The 14455-nt window shown below is 41.2% G+C and overlaps 1 protein-coding gene across 1 annotated transcript; it reads left to right on the top strand.

Annotated features, from left to right (window-relative positions):
• The first annotated feature begins 2793 nt into the window (after positions 1–2793).
• On the top strand, positions 2794–12296 carry LOC139406524 (family with sequence similarity 185 member A). The gene is made up of 8 exons (XM_071149201.1): positions 2794–3464; positions 3723–3832; positions 6948–7040; positions 7177–7315; positions 9939–9980; positions 10096–10194; positions 10397–10531; positions 10682–12296. Exons 1-8 carry the CDS (start codon positions 3041–3043, stop codon positions 10792–10794), a joined length of 1155 nt encoding a protein of 384 aa, XP_071005302.1. The 5' UTR covers positions 2794–3040; the 3' UTR covers positions 10795–12296.
• Positions 12297–14455: the final 2159 nt, after the last annotated feature.

Raw genomic sequence — 14455 nt, 5'->3', positions numbered from 1 at the left:
ACAGAGACAATAACGCCTGATGGGAAATGACAATGGAGTGCTATATATATATGCTATATATATATATATATATATATATATATTAGGGGGAGTAATCAGGGAAGTGATCAGGTCCAGGTGTGCCAAATGATGAGGCACAGGTGTGCGTAATGAGGGTTGCCAGGTATACGCAGTGATGGGTTGCCAGGACCGGTGGTTAGTAGACCAGAGACGTCAAGTGGTGGAGCAGGAGTAGACGTTAGTCTTTTTCTACCATTTTCTGCTACACGGGGCACAGACATAACAAGAATATCTGGTGTGGTGGTCCAAACAGTCTGTCTAATCAATACACCATCACATTGACTGCATTTTGTGTGTGCACCCCCTTTAGTGATTAATTGCCTGAATATAATATATAGCAATGGTGTGTCTGTATTTAGACTAACCTGAAAAATGTAGCTGAAGTAATTCTCATTGTGTGAGATGCTGTTTTTGCAAGTTTCACAGCTATCAGTATGCATAGCACTGATCACTGTTTAAATGGCCAACTATTTTAACCAGGAGTAATTGATACGTCAAATCTAGATGTGTCCAGGCCTTTGTACTGCAGACAACAAGAGAGCAGCAAAGTTCTTATTTAATATCTGAACATTTTGTCATGGATTGTGGGTCAAAATGTTTGACGGTAGAATTCACTATCCTGAGATATAACAATGATGCAAGGATGAGTTGAACTAACAGTTTGAAGCCCTGTTTGCAAATCTACATATTGTTATCTTGTATCGTTCAAGAAATCCTGCTGAAATGTCAACCTATTGACCAGATTTGGCACATTACACAGTAAATTCTGATCATTGTTCATCCCTGTCTTTTTCATTAAGACTGAATGATTCAGAACTTATAGCTGGAATCATTTGAAAAGACCTACAGAGATGCTTTGGTGATTTTTTTTTCCCTTTTCTCACAGCTTTCCTCGGGTTGCGTTGCCTTTTGGGATTTCTAAGTTAGGTTTTCTCACATATGTTTCTCTGGATAGCTTTATGCAGAGTATAGATTTTGACAATGCACTCGTCAATTCTATGTTTTGTATCATCAAGAAAAAAAACTATGATTTTGAACATTACCTCACTAATTGCTGTACTTATTCCGTCTTGGTTTTGACTTGTATGATGCAGAAAACCTCTGTACATTTCCTGTCAAAGGTCAGACCAAGTTTGTTTTACATGGAGAACGTTTTTGAAAAGTGTGTCCAACAGCCCTTTCATAAAGTAAGGGTTTTGATTAGTGTCCAATGCACATATACTAATGTCTCACAAGAAAACACAAGAGGCCCATACATTTTTAATGACTAACAATAACAACAAAGAAACACACTATTGATAACTATACCTACTTGAACATGGAGTTCAACTGTAAATTAATGTGAATTGGATAGCCTATGGATCTGTAATGCATTGAGTGCAGTGCGATCCTCATCTCATTTGAGTGCTGGATTTAGGCCTCAGGGTTGGGGCCAATTTGAATTGAAGGTTGTTTATTTTCATTTTCTTCTAAATAAGCTGATAAGGAAAGCTATTTAAAGTCAAGAAGCTATTTTTTCTCTCCATTTTCTAATTTAAAATTACTTCCAGAATTTATTGACTTCAATTTGACTCCAACTCATTTAGACCTATTAAATTAACAACACATAGACCTCCATACACAAACAGTAATAGTGACAAAAAATGTACAAATAACAACCAAAACACTGCATTGAGACCAATGTGGATTTAACAGAATCGTTGGAAGGCAATGAATATTTGAGATAATATAAAAGTATAGCAATATGATTTTACTAGGATATGGCCTCAAAAATACTTTACACGTCGGGCCAAGATACATTTTTTGGTACAGATCAAGGCTGGCCTTGTGTTGATTTTAATGTGTAGTCCCGTGTGGCTCAGTTAATAGAGCAGGGTGCTTGCAATGCCAGGGTTGTGGGCTTGATTTCCATGGGGGACCAGTACGAAAATGTATGCTCTCACTACTACTGTAAATGGTTCTGGATAAGAGCATCTGCTAAATGACTAAAATGTGTAGAAGGAGCAACTGGCTCATCCTTAATCTAGGTTAGTATGTCAGTCCTACATTGTGTCTTTGAAGTAACTAATCACCTGCTAATAATTAGTATTTGGCACCTCCATTAGGGCAAGGCATGAGTTCATGAAAGTCTAGTATGGAATGGCATTTTATTTCACACTGGAAGCAAACAGGGTAAGCTAAAAAAACATTTTATAGACCTACAGTGTATTATTGCATTGGGGTGGAGTATAAAGTGTTGCTGGGTATTTAGACCCCATGAAATAAGACCATATATAGATTTTACACCAGTGGAGGCTGCTGAGGGGAAGACGACTCATAATAATGTCTGGAACTGCACTTATGGAATGGCATCAAACACGTAGAAACCATGTGTTTGACACCATTCCACCGATTCTGCTCCAACCATTACCACGAGCCCGTCCTCCCCAATTAAGGTTCCACCAACCACCTGTGCTACAGACTCGACAGAGTTTTCCCAACCCTCCTTTTACAGTGGCACATAGAATACTTTTTTCTCTACAAGCCAATGTGTAATTTATAGGCCTACAGTGTATTGCATTGGGGGCATTTGTTTAACTTTGGGGGGGAAATATAAATGTCACTTAAATATGAATCATTGTTAATGTTTAGACAATTATATTTAATATTGTATGATAAATACAGGTTAATTACAGTTTTCTACTATTACGTGGGGGACTTTTATTTAGACATTTTCAAAAATTCCCTCACCCGGAAGTACTTAGACGCTGACAGTGAATGACGAGGCTGGTTTATTTTTGGACAGGGCAAAAACACAGTGGTTCTAAACCTGTATTTGGTTAGAATATCACCTAAGGAACTTGTTTCATCATCCTTTGGCCAAAAGTATTGTCTTCCCGTAGGACGTGGAGCGTAACGCAACGGAGTTCCGCGCCGCAATAAAGGAGCCCTGGTGCAAATGTTTAAGTCTTTTCAAGACTGTTTATGATCTGTGACCGTGATGTTTTGTTGTTCCGCGAACCAACGTATAAGTCTCGGACTTCTATGCTGGAGGTCTCTGGCAGCGTGTCCAAATAACCTCCAAGACTCTTCCTTGTTGATTCTGAAGGCGTTCTCGACCTCGCCCCGCTCTTCAACCAAGAAAGAGGCGAGCAAACCCTTGAAGCAGTGGACTCTTGTTGTTAACCCCTTCAGCAAAGTACGGGTTCAGCTCCAATGTAACATCTCCGTACGACCTCTGGACCCGCACGCTTTCCCCGAGGCGAACCGGGCCTTCATCACCATTCATGGCACCAGCGCAGATCAAGCTGTCCAACTAGACAACTTCCAGGTGCACTATGATGACCAAAACAAGGAACTGTCCATCTTGTCCGAGGTCAAAAACAGCAACGTGTCAGTGGAGCTGACCGCTCCCATCAAAAGCGGTGAGTGTTTTGGTTTGTGAAGTTGAATCACGAGTTTAGAGCCACTGTCTGCTTCATGAATTAAATAAGTCCATTAAGAGAATGGCTCTAGGTGTACTAACTGTACTAGGATCAGACTGTCAGCTGATGCTCATGATTACATTATTAATATGATGACCCCAAGCCAAGCACTTCCCCTCCCTCTTATACAACCAGTGATTTAGTTAGATAAGACAGCAAAACGGTGAGTGAAAACACGTGTGTGTGTGTGTGTGTCAGACCTTTACATCACCACTCAAGGAGAGGGCAACGTGCATGTCCAGAAGATGGAGTGTGATACCTGCAGGGTGCAGACAGAGAGGGGGAATTGTGTGCTGCACTCAGTCAAGGTAAATATGAATATGATTAAAGTCTGTACAGTCAAGTGAAATATGAATAAGGTTATAGTTTGACTAAAACTACAGCCACATCTGTTATAATGGCCCAGCAGCCCCTTCAATTCTTATTCAAAGGGCTTTATTGGCATGGGAAACACATGTTTACATTGCCAAAGCAAGTGAATACAGAATAAATATATAAAGCATATAGGAAAACATGGTAGCAATTGAAAAGAAACAGTTTGGAGATTATGAGAAAATTATTAGACCAAAAGGTGAGGACACAATAGGTTCACCTGACACGAGACTGAATCCAAACATTATATTAACCACGTTTACATCCACAGCTTTCATTTTATTTTATTTCACCTTTATTTAACCAGGTAGGCTAGTTGAGAGCAAGTTCTCATTTACAACTGCGACCTGGCCAAGATGAAGCAAAGCAGTTTGACACATACAACAACAGTTACACATGGAATAAACAAACATACAGTCAATAATACAGTTAGAAAAAGTTGATATACAATGTGTGCAAATGAGGTAAGATAAGGCAATAAATAGGCCATGGTGGCGAAGTAATTACAATATACCAATTAAACACGGGAATGGTAGATGTGCAGAAGATGAATGTGCAAGTAGAGATTTTATTTATTTATTTTATTTCACCATGTAAAAAAGCTAACGTTTCAGTTCCTTGCTCAGAACATGAGAACATATGAAAGCTGGTGGTTCCTTTTAACATGAGTCTTCAATATTCCCAGGTAAGAAGTTTTAGGTTGTAGTTATTATAGGAATTATAGGACTATTCCCCTCTATACCATTTCTATTTAATTAACTGTTGACTATTGGATGTTCTTATAGTCATTTTAGTATTGCCAGTGTATTAGTATAGCTTCCGTCCCTCTCCTCGCTCCTCCCTGGGCTCGAACCAGCAACACAACGACAACAGCCACCACATCGATGCAGAGCAAGGGAAACAACCACCCCAAGGCTCAGAGCGAGTGAAGTTTGAAACGCTATTAGCGCACGCTAACTAGCCAGCCATTTTACTAGCCAGCCTCATCTCGGGAGTTGATAGGCTTGAAGTCATAAACAGCGCAATGCTTGGCGCACAACGAAGAGCTGCTGGCAAAACGCACGAGAGTGCTGTTTGAATGAATGTTTACGCGCCTGCTTCTGCCTACCACCGCCTCAGTCAGATACTTAGATACTTGTATGCTCAGTCAGATTATATGCAACGCAGGACACGCTAGATAATATCTAGTAATATCATCAACCATGTGTAGTTAACAGTGATTATGCTTGCTTGTTTTTTATAAGATAAGTTTAATGCTAGCTAGCAACTTACCTTGGCTTACTGCATTTGCGTAACAGGCGTAAACTCCTTGTGGAGTGCAACGAGAGAGAGGCAGGTCGTTATTGCGTTGGACTAGTTAACTGTAAGGTTGCAAGATTGGATCCCCCGAGCTGACAAGGTGAAAATCTGTCGTTCTTTTTATTTTTTTTTTTTTTTACCTTTATTTAGCCAGGCAAGTCAGTTAAGAACAAATTCTTATTTTCAATGACGGCCTGGGAACAGTGGGTTAACTGCCTGTTCAGGGGCAGAACGACAGATTTGTACCTTGTCAGCTCGGGGGTTTGAACTCGCAACCTTCCGGTTACTAGTCCAACGCTCTAACCACTAGGCTACCCTGCCGCCCCATGAACGAGGCAGTTTACCCACCGTTTCTAGGCCGTCATTGAAAATATGAATGTGTTCTTAACTGACTTGCCAAGTTAAATAAAGATTAAATAAAGGTGTAGAAAAAAATACCGATTTCCGATTGTTATGAAAACTTGAAATCGGCCCTAATTAATCGGCCATTCCGATTAATCGGTCGACCTCTAGTCCAGAGTGGTGATGCTGGACGGGCAGGCAGGTGCGGGCAGCGATCGGTTGAAGTGTAAAGCAGTGGAGTGTGTAAAGCAGTGGAGCCTCTGAGGAGGAAGGGGTGGACCATCCTCCTCTGAATTTCATAAAAATAGAAACATTACAATTATGCTTTTTAGATAAAAATATACTAAATAGATTCACGTCACCAAATAATGGATTGAATCTAGGATTTTTTTCTCTGGTTGCACATGTGACATGCTGATAAAAATTTGGTAAAACTGATTTAAGTTTGCCTGCGCTAAAGTCCCTGGCCACTAGGAGCGCCGCTTCTGGGTGACTAGAGAGACAGTATTGAACAAATTAATTTCTTCAAAAATGAAGGAGAAGCAAAAGGGAGAGCTAGCTATATTTCATAGTGTTTTTCTTTTCACTTAGTCAATCCAGCTAGCTAGTTTAGCCTACTTAAACATAGAGGGGTGCTATTTTAGCTAGCTAGCTATGACTATCCAACACTGGAACTCTTCCAAGTCAAGGTAAGCTTTTGGTTTTATTAATTTATTGCCATTGCAGCATACGCTCAAACCGGTGTGATTAGAACGCTTATTTAGAGTGTCCAGTTTCAATTGACGCAAGTCAGCGTTTGAGCTGGCCACACTGTTTTTTCACAGAAACATTTTGCACAAACACAGTCCTTACAAATGTTCTGAATGTGACCAGTTTCTTTTTGGATGCAATGTTCAGACATTCACAGAAGTAGAGACAGCATAACACAATCATGCAAACCGGAAAATGTAGGCTACAAGTCTAGCCTTTAGCATCATAGGTGTCCATTACAATCTAAGCGATAATCAGAATGAATTATTTGTCACAGTACTTGAAAACATGTGAATAATACAGTAAATACATTATCGTAGATATATACATACAGTAGAAACAACATGATAAAAATATAATTAGCAGGCAGCGCAATGATCACATTTTGTAACCGTGATTGCTTTCGGACATCACGTGCATAAAACAACTCATGCTGGGATGACCGTTAGAGATATTTGGAACTCACAGGTGAAAAGGTTGATTTCGATTTGTCAGTGGGTGCTTCACCCTCAGCACCCCTACTTTCCGTGGCTATGCCTAGAAGGTTAGGGGGAGATTAGATATTGCTTGGGCATGCATTTTCTTGTGTGGGTTTTGGGGGCAATGGGAGGAGAGCAAAAAATATTTCCATCGTAAAAAATCTCCTATTCTACTCTACAGGGTCACCAGGTGCAGGTCCAGTCCCAGGGGGGCAACGTCACTGGGGTGGGAACCATCCATGGCAATGTGGACATCAGCACATCTGGACACAGTGTACAGTAGCTGCTGTTATACTCTGAGACCTACCCTACCCAATTATGTTTATTTTATATAAGTATATTTGTGTTGAATGGTATGAGTATTACAGTTAATACTAGATATAAGCTCTTTCTGTGCTCTGTGTCTGTAGGCGGTGAATGTGAAGAAGATCCAGGGTACTACTATGAACGTGTCGACAGAACATGGCCCTCTGAAGGTGAAAGCCATCTACGCTGAGTCCACCTCCATATCGTCCTCTTCAGGGAGGATACAGCTGGGACACATACATGGTGAGGAGGGGAGTGCTGCGCATATAGTGGATGGTACAGTTAGCATTGCATAGTAACATGGCCTTCATGAGACTTGAAACATTGTCACCCCAGAGCTTTGGCTTTTATGAGTCAATGGCAATGACAGTGGTTTGTGGGATACTTTGTCGTTGTGATATCGGTTTGAATTCACACATACAGTTGAAGTCGGACATTTCCATACACCTTCGCCAAATACATTTAAATTTACCACAGGTGGACTCCAAGTTGTAGAAACATCTCAAGGATGATCAATAGAAACAGGATGCACCTGCACTCAATTTGGAGTCTCATAGCAAAGGGTCTGAATACTTATTTACATAAGGCATTTCTAAAGACCTGTTTTCACTGTCATTACGGGATGTTGTGTGTAGATTTGAGGAACAAAAATGAATGTAATACATTTTAGAATAAGGCTGTAACGTAACAATATTTGGAAAAAGTCAAATGGTATGAATACTTTCCGAATGGACTGTACATGTTGGCCACAATATAATACTGTATACCTAGTCATATACAGTTGAAGTCGGAAGTTTCCATACACCTTAGCCAAATACTTTTAAACTCAGTTTCACAATTCCTGAAATGTAATCATTGTAAAACATTCCATGTCTTAGGTTAGTTAGGATCACCACTTTATTTTAAGAATATGAAATGTTAGAATAATAGTAGTGAGAATCATTTATTCAGCTTTTTTCTCTTTCATCACATTCCCAGTGGGTCAGAAGTTTGCATACACTCAATTAGTATTTGGTAGCATTGCCTTTCAGGTAGCCTTCCACAAGCTTCCCACAATAAGTTGTGGGAATTTTATCCCCTTCCTCCTGACAGAGCTGGTGTAACTGAGTCAGGATTGTAGGCCTCCTTTCTCGCGCACACGTTTTCAGTTCTGCCCACAAATTTTCTATGGGATTGAGGTCAGGTCTTTGTGATGACCACTGCAATACATTGACTTTGTTGTCATTAAGCCATTTTGCCACAACTTTGGAAGTATGCTTGGGTCATTGTCCATTTGGAAGACCCATTTGCTACCAATATTATGACTGATGTCTTGAGGTGTTGCTTCAATATATCCACATCATTCTCCTGCCTCATGATGCCATCTATTTTGTGAAGTACACCAGTCCCTCCTGCAGCAAAGCACCCCCACAACATGATGATGCAACCCTCGTGCTTCACGGTTGGGATGGTGTTCTTGGGCTTGCAAGCCTCCCCCTTTTTCCTCCAAACATAACGATGGTCATTATGACCAAACAGTTCTATTTTTGTTTCATCAGGCCAGAGGACATTTCTCCAAAAAGTACGATATTTTTCCCCATGTGCAGTTGCAAACAGTCTGGATTTTTTATGGAGGTTTTGGAGCAGTGGCTCCTTCCTTGCTGAGCGGCCTTTCAGGTTATGTCGATATAGGACTTGTTTTACTATGGATACAGATACTTTTGTACCTGTCTCCTCCAGCATCTTCACAAGGTTCTTTGCTGTTGTTCTGGGATTGATTTGCACTTTTCGCACCAAAGTACGTTCATCTCTAGGAGACGGAATGTGTCTCCTTCCTGAGCGGTATGGCGGCTGCGTGGTCCCATGGTGTTTATACTTGTGTGCTATTGTTTGTACAGATGAACGTGGTACCTTCAGGCGTTTGGAAATTGCTCCCAAGGATGAACCAGACTTGTGGAGGTCTGCAATTATTTTTCCTGTGGTCTTGGCTGATTTATTTTGATTTTCCCATGATGTCAAGCGAAGAGGCACTGAGTTTGAAGGTCGGCCTTTAAATACATCCACAGGTACACCTCCAATTGACTCAAATTATGTCAATTAGCCTATCAGAAGCTTCTAAAGCCATGACATAATTTTCTGGAATATTCCAAGCTGTTTAAAGGCACAGTCAACTTAGTGTATGTGAATTCTTACCCACTGGAATTGTTATACAGTGAATTATAAGTGAAATAATCTGCCTGTAAACAATTGTTGGGAAAAATTACTTGTGTCATGCATAAAGTAGATAGTAGTTGGTCCTAACCAACTTGCCAAAACTATAGTTTGTTAACAAAACATTTGTGGAGTGGTTGAAAAACAAGTTTTAATGACTCCAACCTAAGTGTATGTTAAATTCCGACTTCAACTGTATACTGCCAAATACTGGCCAGCACTTTTAGTTAGGGCCCTGAATTTTTAGTGAACACGTGACATGTCATGCAAAAACCCTGGGCACTGTTTATCAGCTATATCTAAGGCACAGAGTTTTTCCTGGTCAGTACTGTTTTGGTTTAGTGACTACCATTAGACTAGACTAGAGACTTAAATGCTTTCCCTAACTTGGTGTAAACAAGATGATCAAGTTGTGGATGGCCTGAGTGAGTCACTGCTTAGATAAATCAAGGTTCGGTAGAGTGAAAGAAGAAGAGGAACCTCTGGTAAAGAAAACAACCAGGAAGAGCAATTAACAGAGAGAAAGTGAGGCGAGAAGAGGATGAGTCAGCCATAATTAATGGAGATTTCCCCTGAGATAGACAGCCTCTCTGTTCTTCTAGAGGACATGGAAACCATTAGCCTGTGAGCTCTCTGGGTACATCAGCATCTCACATTTAGTTTCTTTGTCATACAGGCGATGCCACAGTGCGAAATGAGACTGGAGATATAATTGTAGGTAAGTGGAACAATACTCTGTTCTACATTTGAAAACCGATTGTGTCAAATTTTGTTTGAGGCTATTTTAACCTGATTTTAAGCGTTCTTTTTTTTACTTTGACACGTTTCGCCAGATGGTTCTAACAATGGCTACCTGAAGGTGTCGTCAAAGAGTGGAAACATTGATGCATATGTAGGAGACAATGGCAGTGCAGAACTCCACTCTCAGCAAGGTAAACATAACATTCTGGGTGGATGTACTGGGTATAGAATGCTCAATAGGATGAGCCACATCTGGTCATCCTTCTGAATTGACTCTTTCTCTCTCTCCAATGTTACACCTCTGACCCAGTCTTCTCCTGTCACTGTCTTCCCATCACTATTTTCTCCCTTTTGCTTTCTACCCCCCCCCCTCCTTCTTCCTCCCTCTCTCAGGTGCAGTGTCTGTGCGTGTCCCCTCCTCTATAAGAGCAGGAGTGCAGCTGTGTGGAATGTCAGTAGAGATCAGCCCAGAGATAGTCCTTCAGCAAGCAGAGAGAGATTCCAAAGATAGCATGACTACTGTCACTGGTCAGTCATCCCTATAAATACTACTGGGACTAAACTCACCAATGAGTTACACTTACTCCTACTATGTTTACTCACCCAGTGAGTATAGTACACAACTGCTACTGTTATTACTAAACCCACCCGATTCCATTTATTCTGCTCTCCCTGTAGGCCATATGAATGGGCAACTCCAGGGTGACCAGTGGATCAGGGCCCAGGCAGACAGAGGCTCCATCACCCTGAAGGCACAGAGCTGGTTTGAGTCTCTGAAGCTGGGCAGCTGAGGCTTCACTGCTACGCCCCATTCCAAAAATGTCCTACCTACTTCCTCTCTACCTACTGAACTAAGTCCTCAGGGACAAGAAGTGTAGACATAACTATCTCATTGACTGTGACTGTTGGGCAGAGTCCAACCACAGTTGTCTTTCTCGGTTACTGCTGAGCTGACATAGGAGAGGAGAAGAAAAATAAAAGAGAAAGTTGCCAATGTGGAACTGGGAGACAGATCAGTGATACGATGAAATGAATCGCCCTCTGGGAGCCTTGACACATGCAGACGGAGAACCCCATGAGAGCAGATTTAAACCAAATAAAATCTCATTGATTTCTGTTCTTAATCAATAGTTTTTGGTGAATTTCATGATCAAGTTAAAATCATATCTGTAGTATTGACAACGGCTACTAGGCTTTATTACGTGTCTAAATGCAGTTGCAAAACATGATCACGATCAGGTTTCTGCTTTAGCCAACTGTTATCATGAAATGGCTCAAGCATAATTTTATAAAATCAAATGTACCTTTATTCAACTAGGCAAGTCAGTTAAGAACAAATTCTTATTTTCAATGACGGCCTAGGAACAGTGGGTTAACTGCCTGTTTAGGGTCAGAACGACAGATTTGTACCTTGTCAGCTCGGGGATTTGAACATGAAACCTTTCGGTTACTAGTCCAACGCTCTAGCCACTAGGCTACCCTGACGCCCCATGAATCTAGTGGCAGCCAGGCTAGTTCAATCATTGGCTGTTTCTGAATACCCACGCTTGCGTTTTAAATACTATGCGAAAATAGAAAGTTTGATAGTATGTGAAATGTAAATGTTTTAGCTTTCTTTTAATGGCAGGATGTATATTCATTTTGGCTTTTCATCTAGTAGAATTCATTACACACTATTGAGGAAGATAATTGTCTTGTTTGTTATGACAAAACCAGGAGAACCTCACTCTTAAGACTTTCTGACCGTAGGGTTGAAACTGCAAAATGTACAAAATGTTTTGGGATGCTTCGTAAAAGAATTACAAGTGTTTGTTGTTGCCTTTTATTTTAAACTATTCACGGGGGGGTTTAATTTACTGTGAATAAAAAATACTGGGAAAAGTGTTGACATGAACACTGACAATGAAATCATTGAGGCAATTTTGTTTTTTGAATATTTCAATGCAAAACTGTTTTGCTGTATGATGTAAATGAAATTCAATAATCTGTTGTAATGCATATAAAAAATCTAGATCCTTTCTCCCACTCAGTTGAAATGTTTTGATGTAAAAGCTTTACATAAATGTATATAATGCATTGATGTTCTGCTAAAAATTCAACAATATTTCCTAGCCTAAAAATAATCTGTTTTGTGGTTATTCATCTTTGGTCATTCGAGTCAGGTGCTTGACATTGAGTTAAAGGTGCAGTGAATGGTAGGGATTTGGTTGACCTTAAATTGGTAGTTGGAATGTATATATAAACTGTATAAACTCAGTCCTGGTGTTTTTGTTTGTCTGCATGGACTGTGTACTCATGTGTAATTGTAGTCCTCTCCACAGGCCTTTATCAAATTCCTATTTTTGTTATTTCTACTTGGTGCTGGCTCGTCTTCCTCGTAGGTGTCCTTGTTCTAGTTGGATCATCTGATTGGATACAGCAGTCATAGCCAAACTAGTAGGGGGCTACATTGTTACTGTGCTCCCACTGCTCAGCACTGCAGTCTCATGGCCTGGAAACATGAGTAAATTTTTGGGGGTGTTTGACATGGCTAACTAATTCTACACACATATACAGCAAGCTATGGAAGCATTACCTAGTCCATGATGTTGCATTGACTGATGTCTAGAGGGAGGAGAGAGGAACTGCTACTGTGCCATTCCAGACCAGAATCAAACATGTTATCACAGTAAAAGGCTCTGCATGGTTAATCCAAGTTCTGCATTGGACATACAGCATTTACTGCGATGCGGCCTCCACAGAAGTCAGAGCAAACCCACTTTTTGCACTTTGCAGAAAAAGTGGAAGTTGTCAAGGAAGTGAGTTTGTTTATATAGGACCTACCGCCAATCAATCAATGCGGAGCTATATGGAGCCTACGCATTGTTACAAAATTTGGGAGGGCGGCAATGCAGTACGGAGCTCAATTTAGCTTCTGCAAGCCTCCAGAGGCCCCGCAATTGCGTCAAACCCTCCACGAGGAGCCTCCGGATTCCATTTTCGGAGCAAGAATAGATTGGCTTTCAGACACACTCAGGTGGTTCAGCTCACTGCAACTAGTACAAACACATCACGCCAGTCAGTCAATGCGTGTACAGTACATGTGTGTAATATGTGTGTTAATGTATTTGTATGACCGTACTCTGAGCCACCCTCATGATAGATAAGTTGATGTGGCTGCAGTTGCTCAGATTCAGCTCCCTCAGTTTAGAGGCAGAGAACCCTAAAGTCATGGAATCACTGTGCCTATTATTCACCCTGCAACAAGCATGCACTCATACACACACACTGTCAGGTGACGCAACCGGATGTAATCTAAAGTAGAGAGACAGTACACACACACAAACACCTACTGCAGTGTGAGATGTCGAGGTAGACCAGGTTTTGGATGGCGCCCATAGACTTGACTGGCGTCAGTCATTCTGGGGCAGTAAGCAGCATGGAGTGTAGTGAGGCCTGGAGAGCTATGACACAGAGCTCTGACTGCTACCTACAGGAACACACAGATATACTGTCAGAACAACACACACCATAACAAACTATGTGTGTGTTGATAATGCCCCTGAACCATCTGTCTTGACTAATCACATCTTCAGAAACAAACTGACCATCTCCTTTGGCTGAAGAGCTATAATCATTGGCTGATCAGTTAACAGTGACCTGTGCCAGATACAGCACTGTATAAGGCCAAAAATGTGTGGATTTCCAAAGTTCCAGAGTTGACCCACAACATGGCCCACAAGATGTTTCTCTCCATGCTGCTGGATGCTGCATCATGGTTTGATGTCACAGACCAATCACATGAAATAAGGCGTGTAGCTTGTCACTTAGTCACCCAATCAGATTCCCTGTAAACATCACCCCGGCAACGTGACTCACCACAACGATAGTTGCCAAGACAATCAATGAAAACTTATACACAGATATGGAACATGAGTCGTGGCACACACACTCACAGACACTCACCATCCACTCTGAACTTGGTGAGGTTGTCCATCTCAGAGATGGACAAAGTCTGAGAGATGGGCCGTGTTCCATAGGGAGATGGCAGACAGAGAGTGATACTTAGAGTCTAGCTCCAACTGGAGGAAACCAGACAGTGACAGGCAGAGGTCCATTAACTCATTCACTCACAAAATACACAGGTAGTCAATGGTGGTTAAAAAAGATGGTACTACTCCCTAGAAAGAGAACAACTATTGTCCAGAGCCTAAATTAGTTGTCCGGTAGCTCCATATGTACCAGCACACAGTTGTCTGACAGAGTGGGCATGTCATTGAAGACTTCTGCTGCCTGAAACCATCCACTGAGATCTTTAGGGACAAGACACGCGCACGCACTCGCACACACACTACATTATAACATTAGAGAGCAGTGGGGTGAGAGAGGGAGAGGGTGAATATGGACATGTACATTTCAACAAACAAGTTAGCTGCAACCTTTCTGTCTCTCTCTCGCAGCAAAGTACAACCA

The sequence above is a fragment of the Oncorhynchus clarkii genome, chromosome 1 (genome assembly GCF_045791955.1).
Source record: "Oncorhynchus clarkii lewisi isolate Uvic-CL-2024 chromosome 1, UVic_Ocla_1.0, whole genome shotgun sequence".
NCBI classification, from domain to species: Eukaryota; Metazoa; Chordata; class Actinopteri; order Salmoniformes; family Salmonidae; genus Oncorhynchus; species Oncorhynchus clarkii.
This window is presented reverse-complemented; position numbering and strand designations above follow the sequence as displayed.

Bases quoted from the DNA above. Each gene is read 5' to 3' on its own strand.
- LOC139406524 (XM_071149201.1), top strand. From the start codon at position 3,041: ATGTTTTGTTGTTCCGCGAACCAACGTATAAGTCTCGGACTTCTATGC. The intron at 3,465-3,722 runs GTGAGTGTTTTG...TGTGTGTGTCAG, and splicing joins GACCGCTCCCATCAAAAGCG to ACCTTTACATCACCACTCAA. The intron at 9,981-10,095 runs GTAAGTGGAACA...ACGTTTCGCCAG, and splicing joins GACTGGAGATATAATTGTAG to ATGGTTCTAACAATGGCTAC.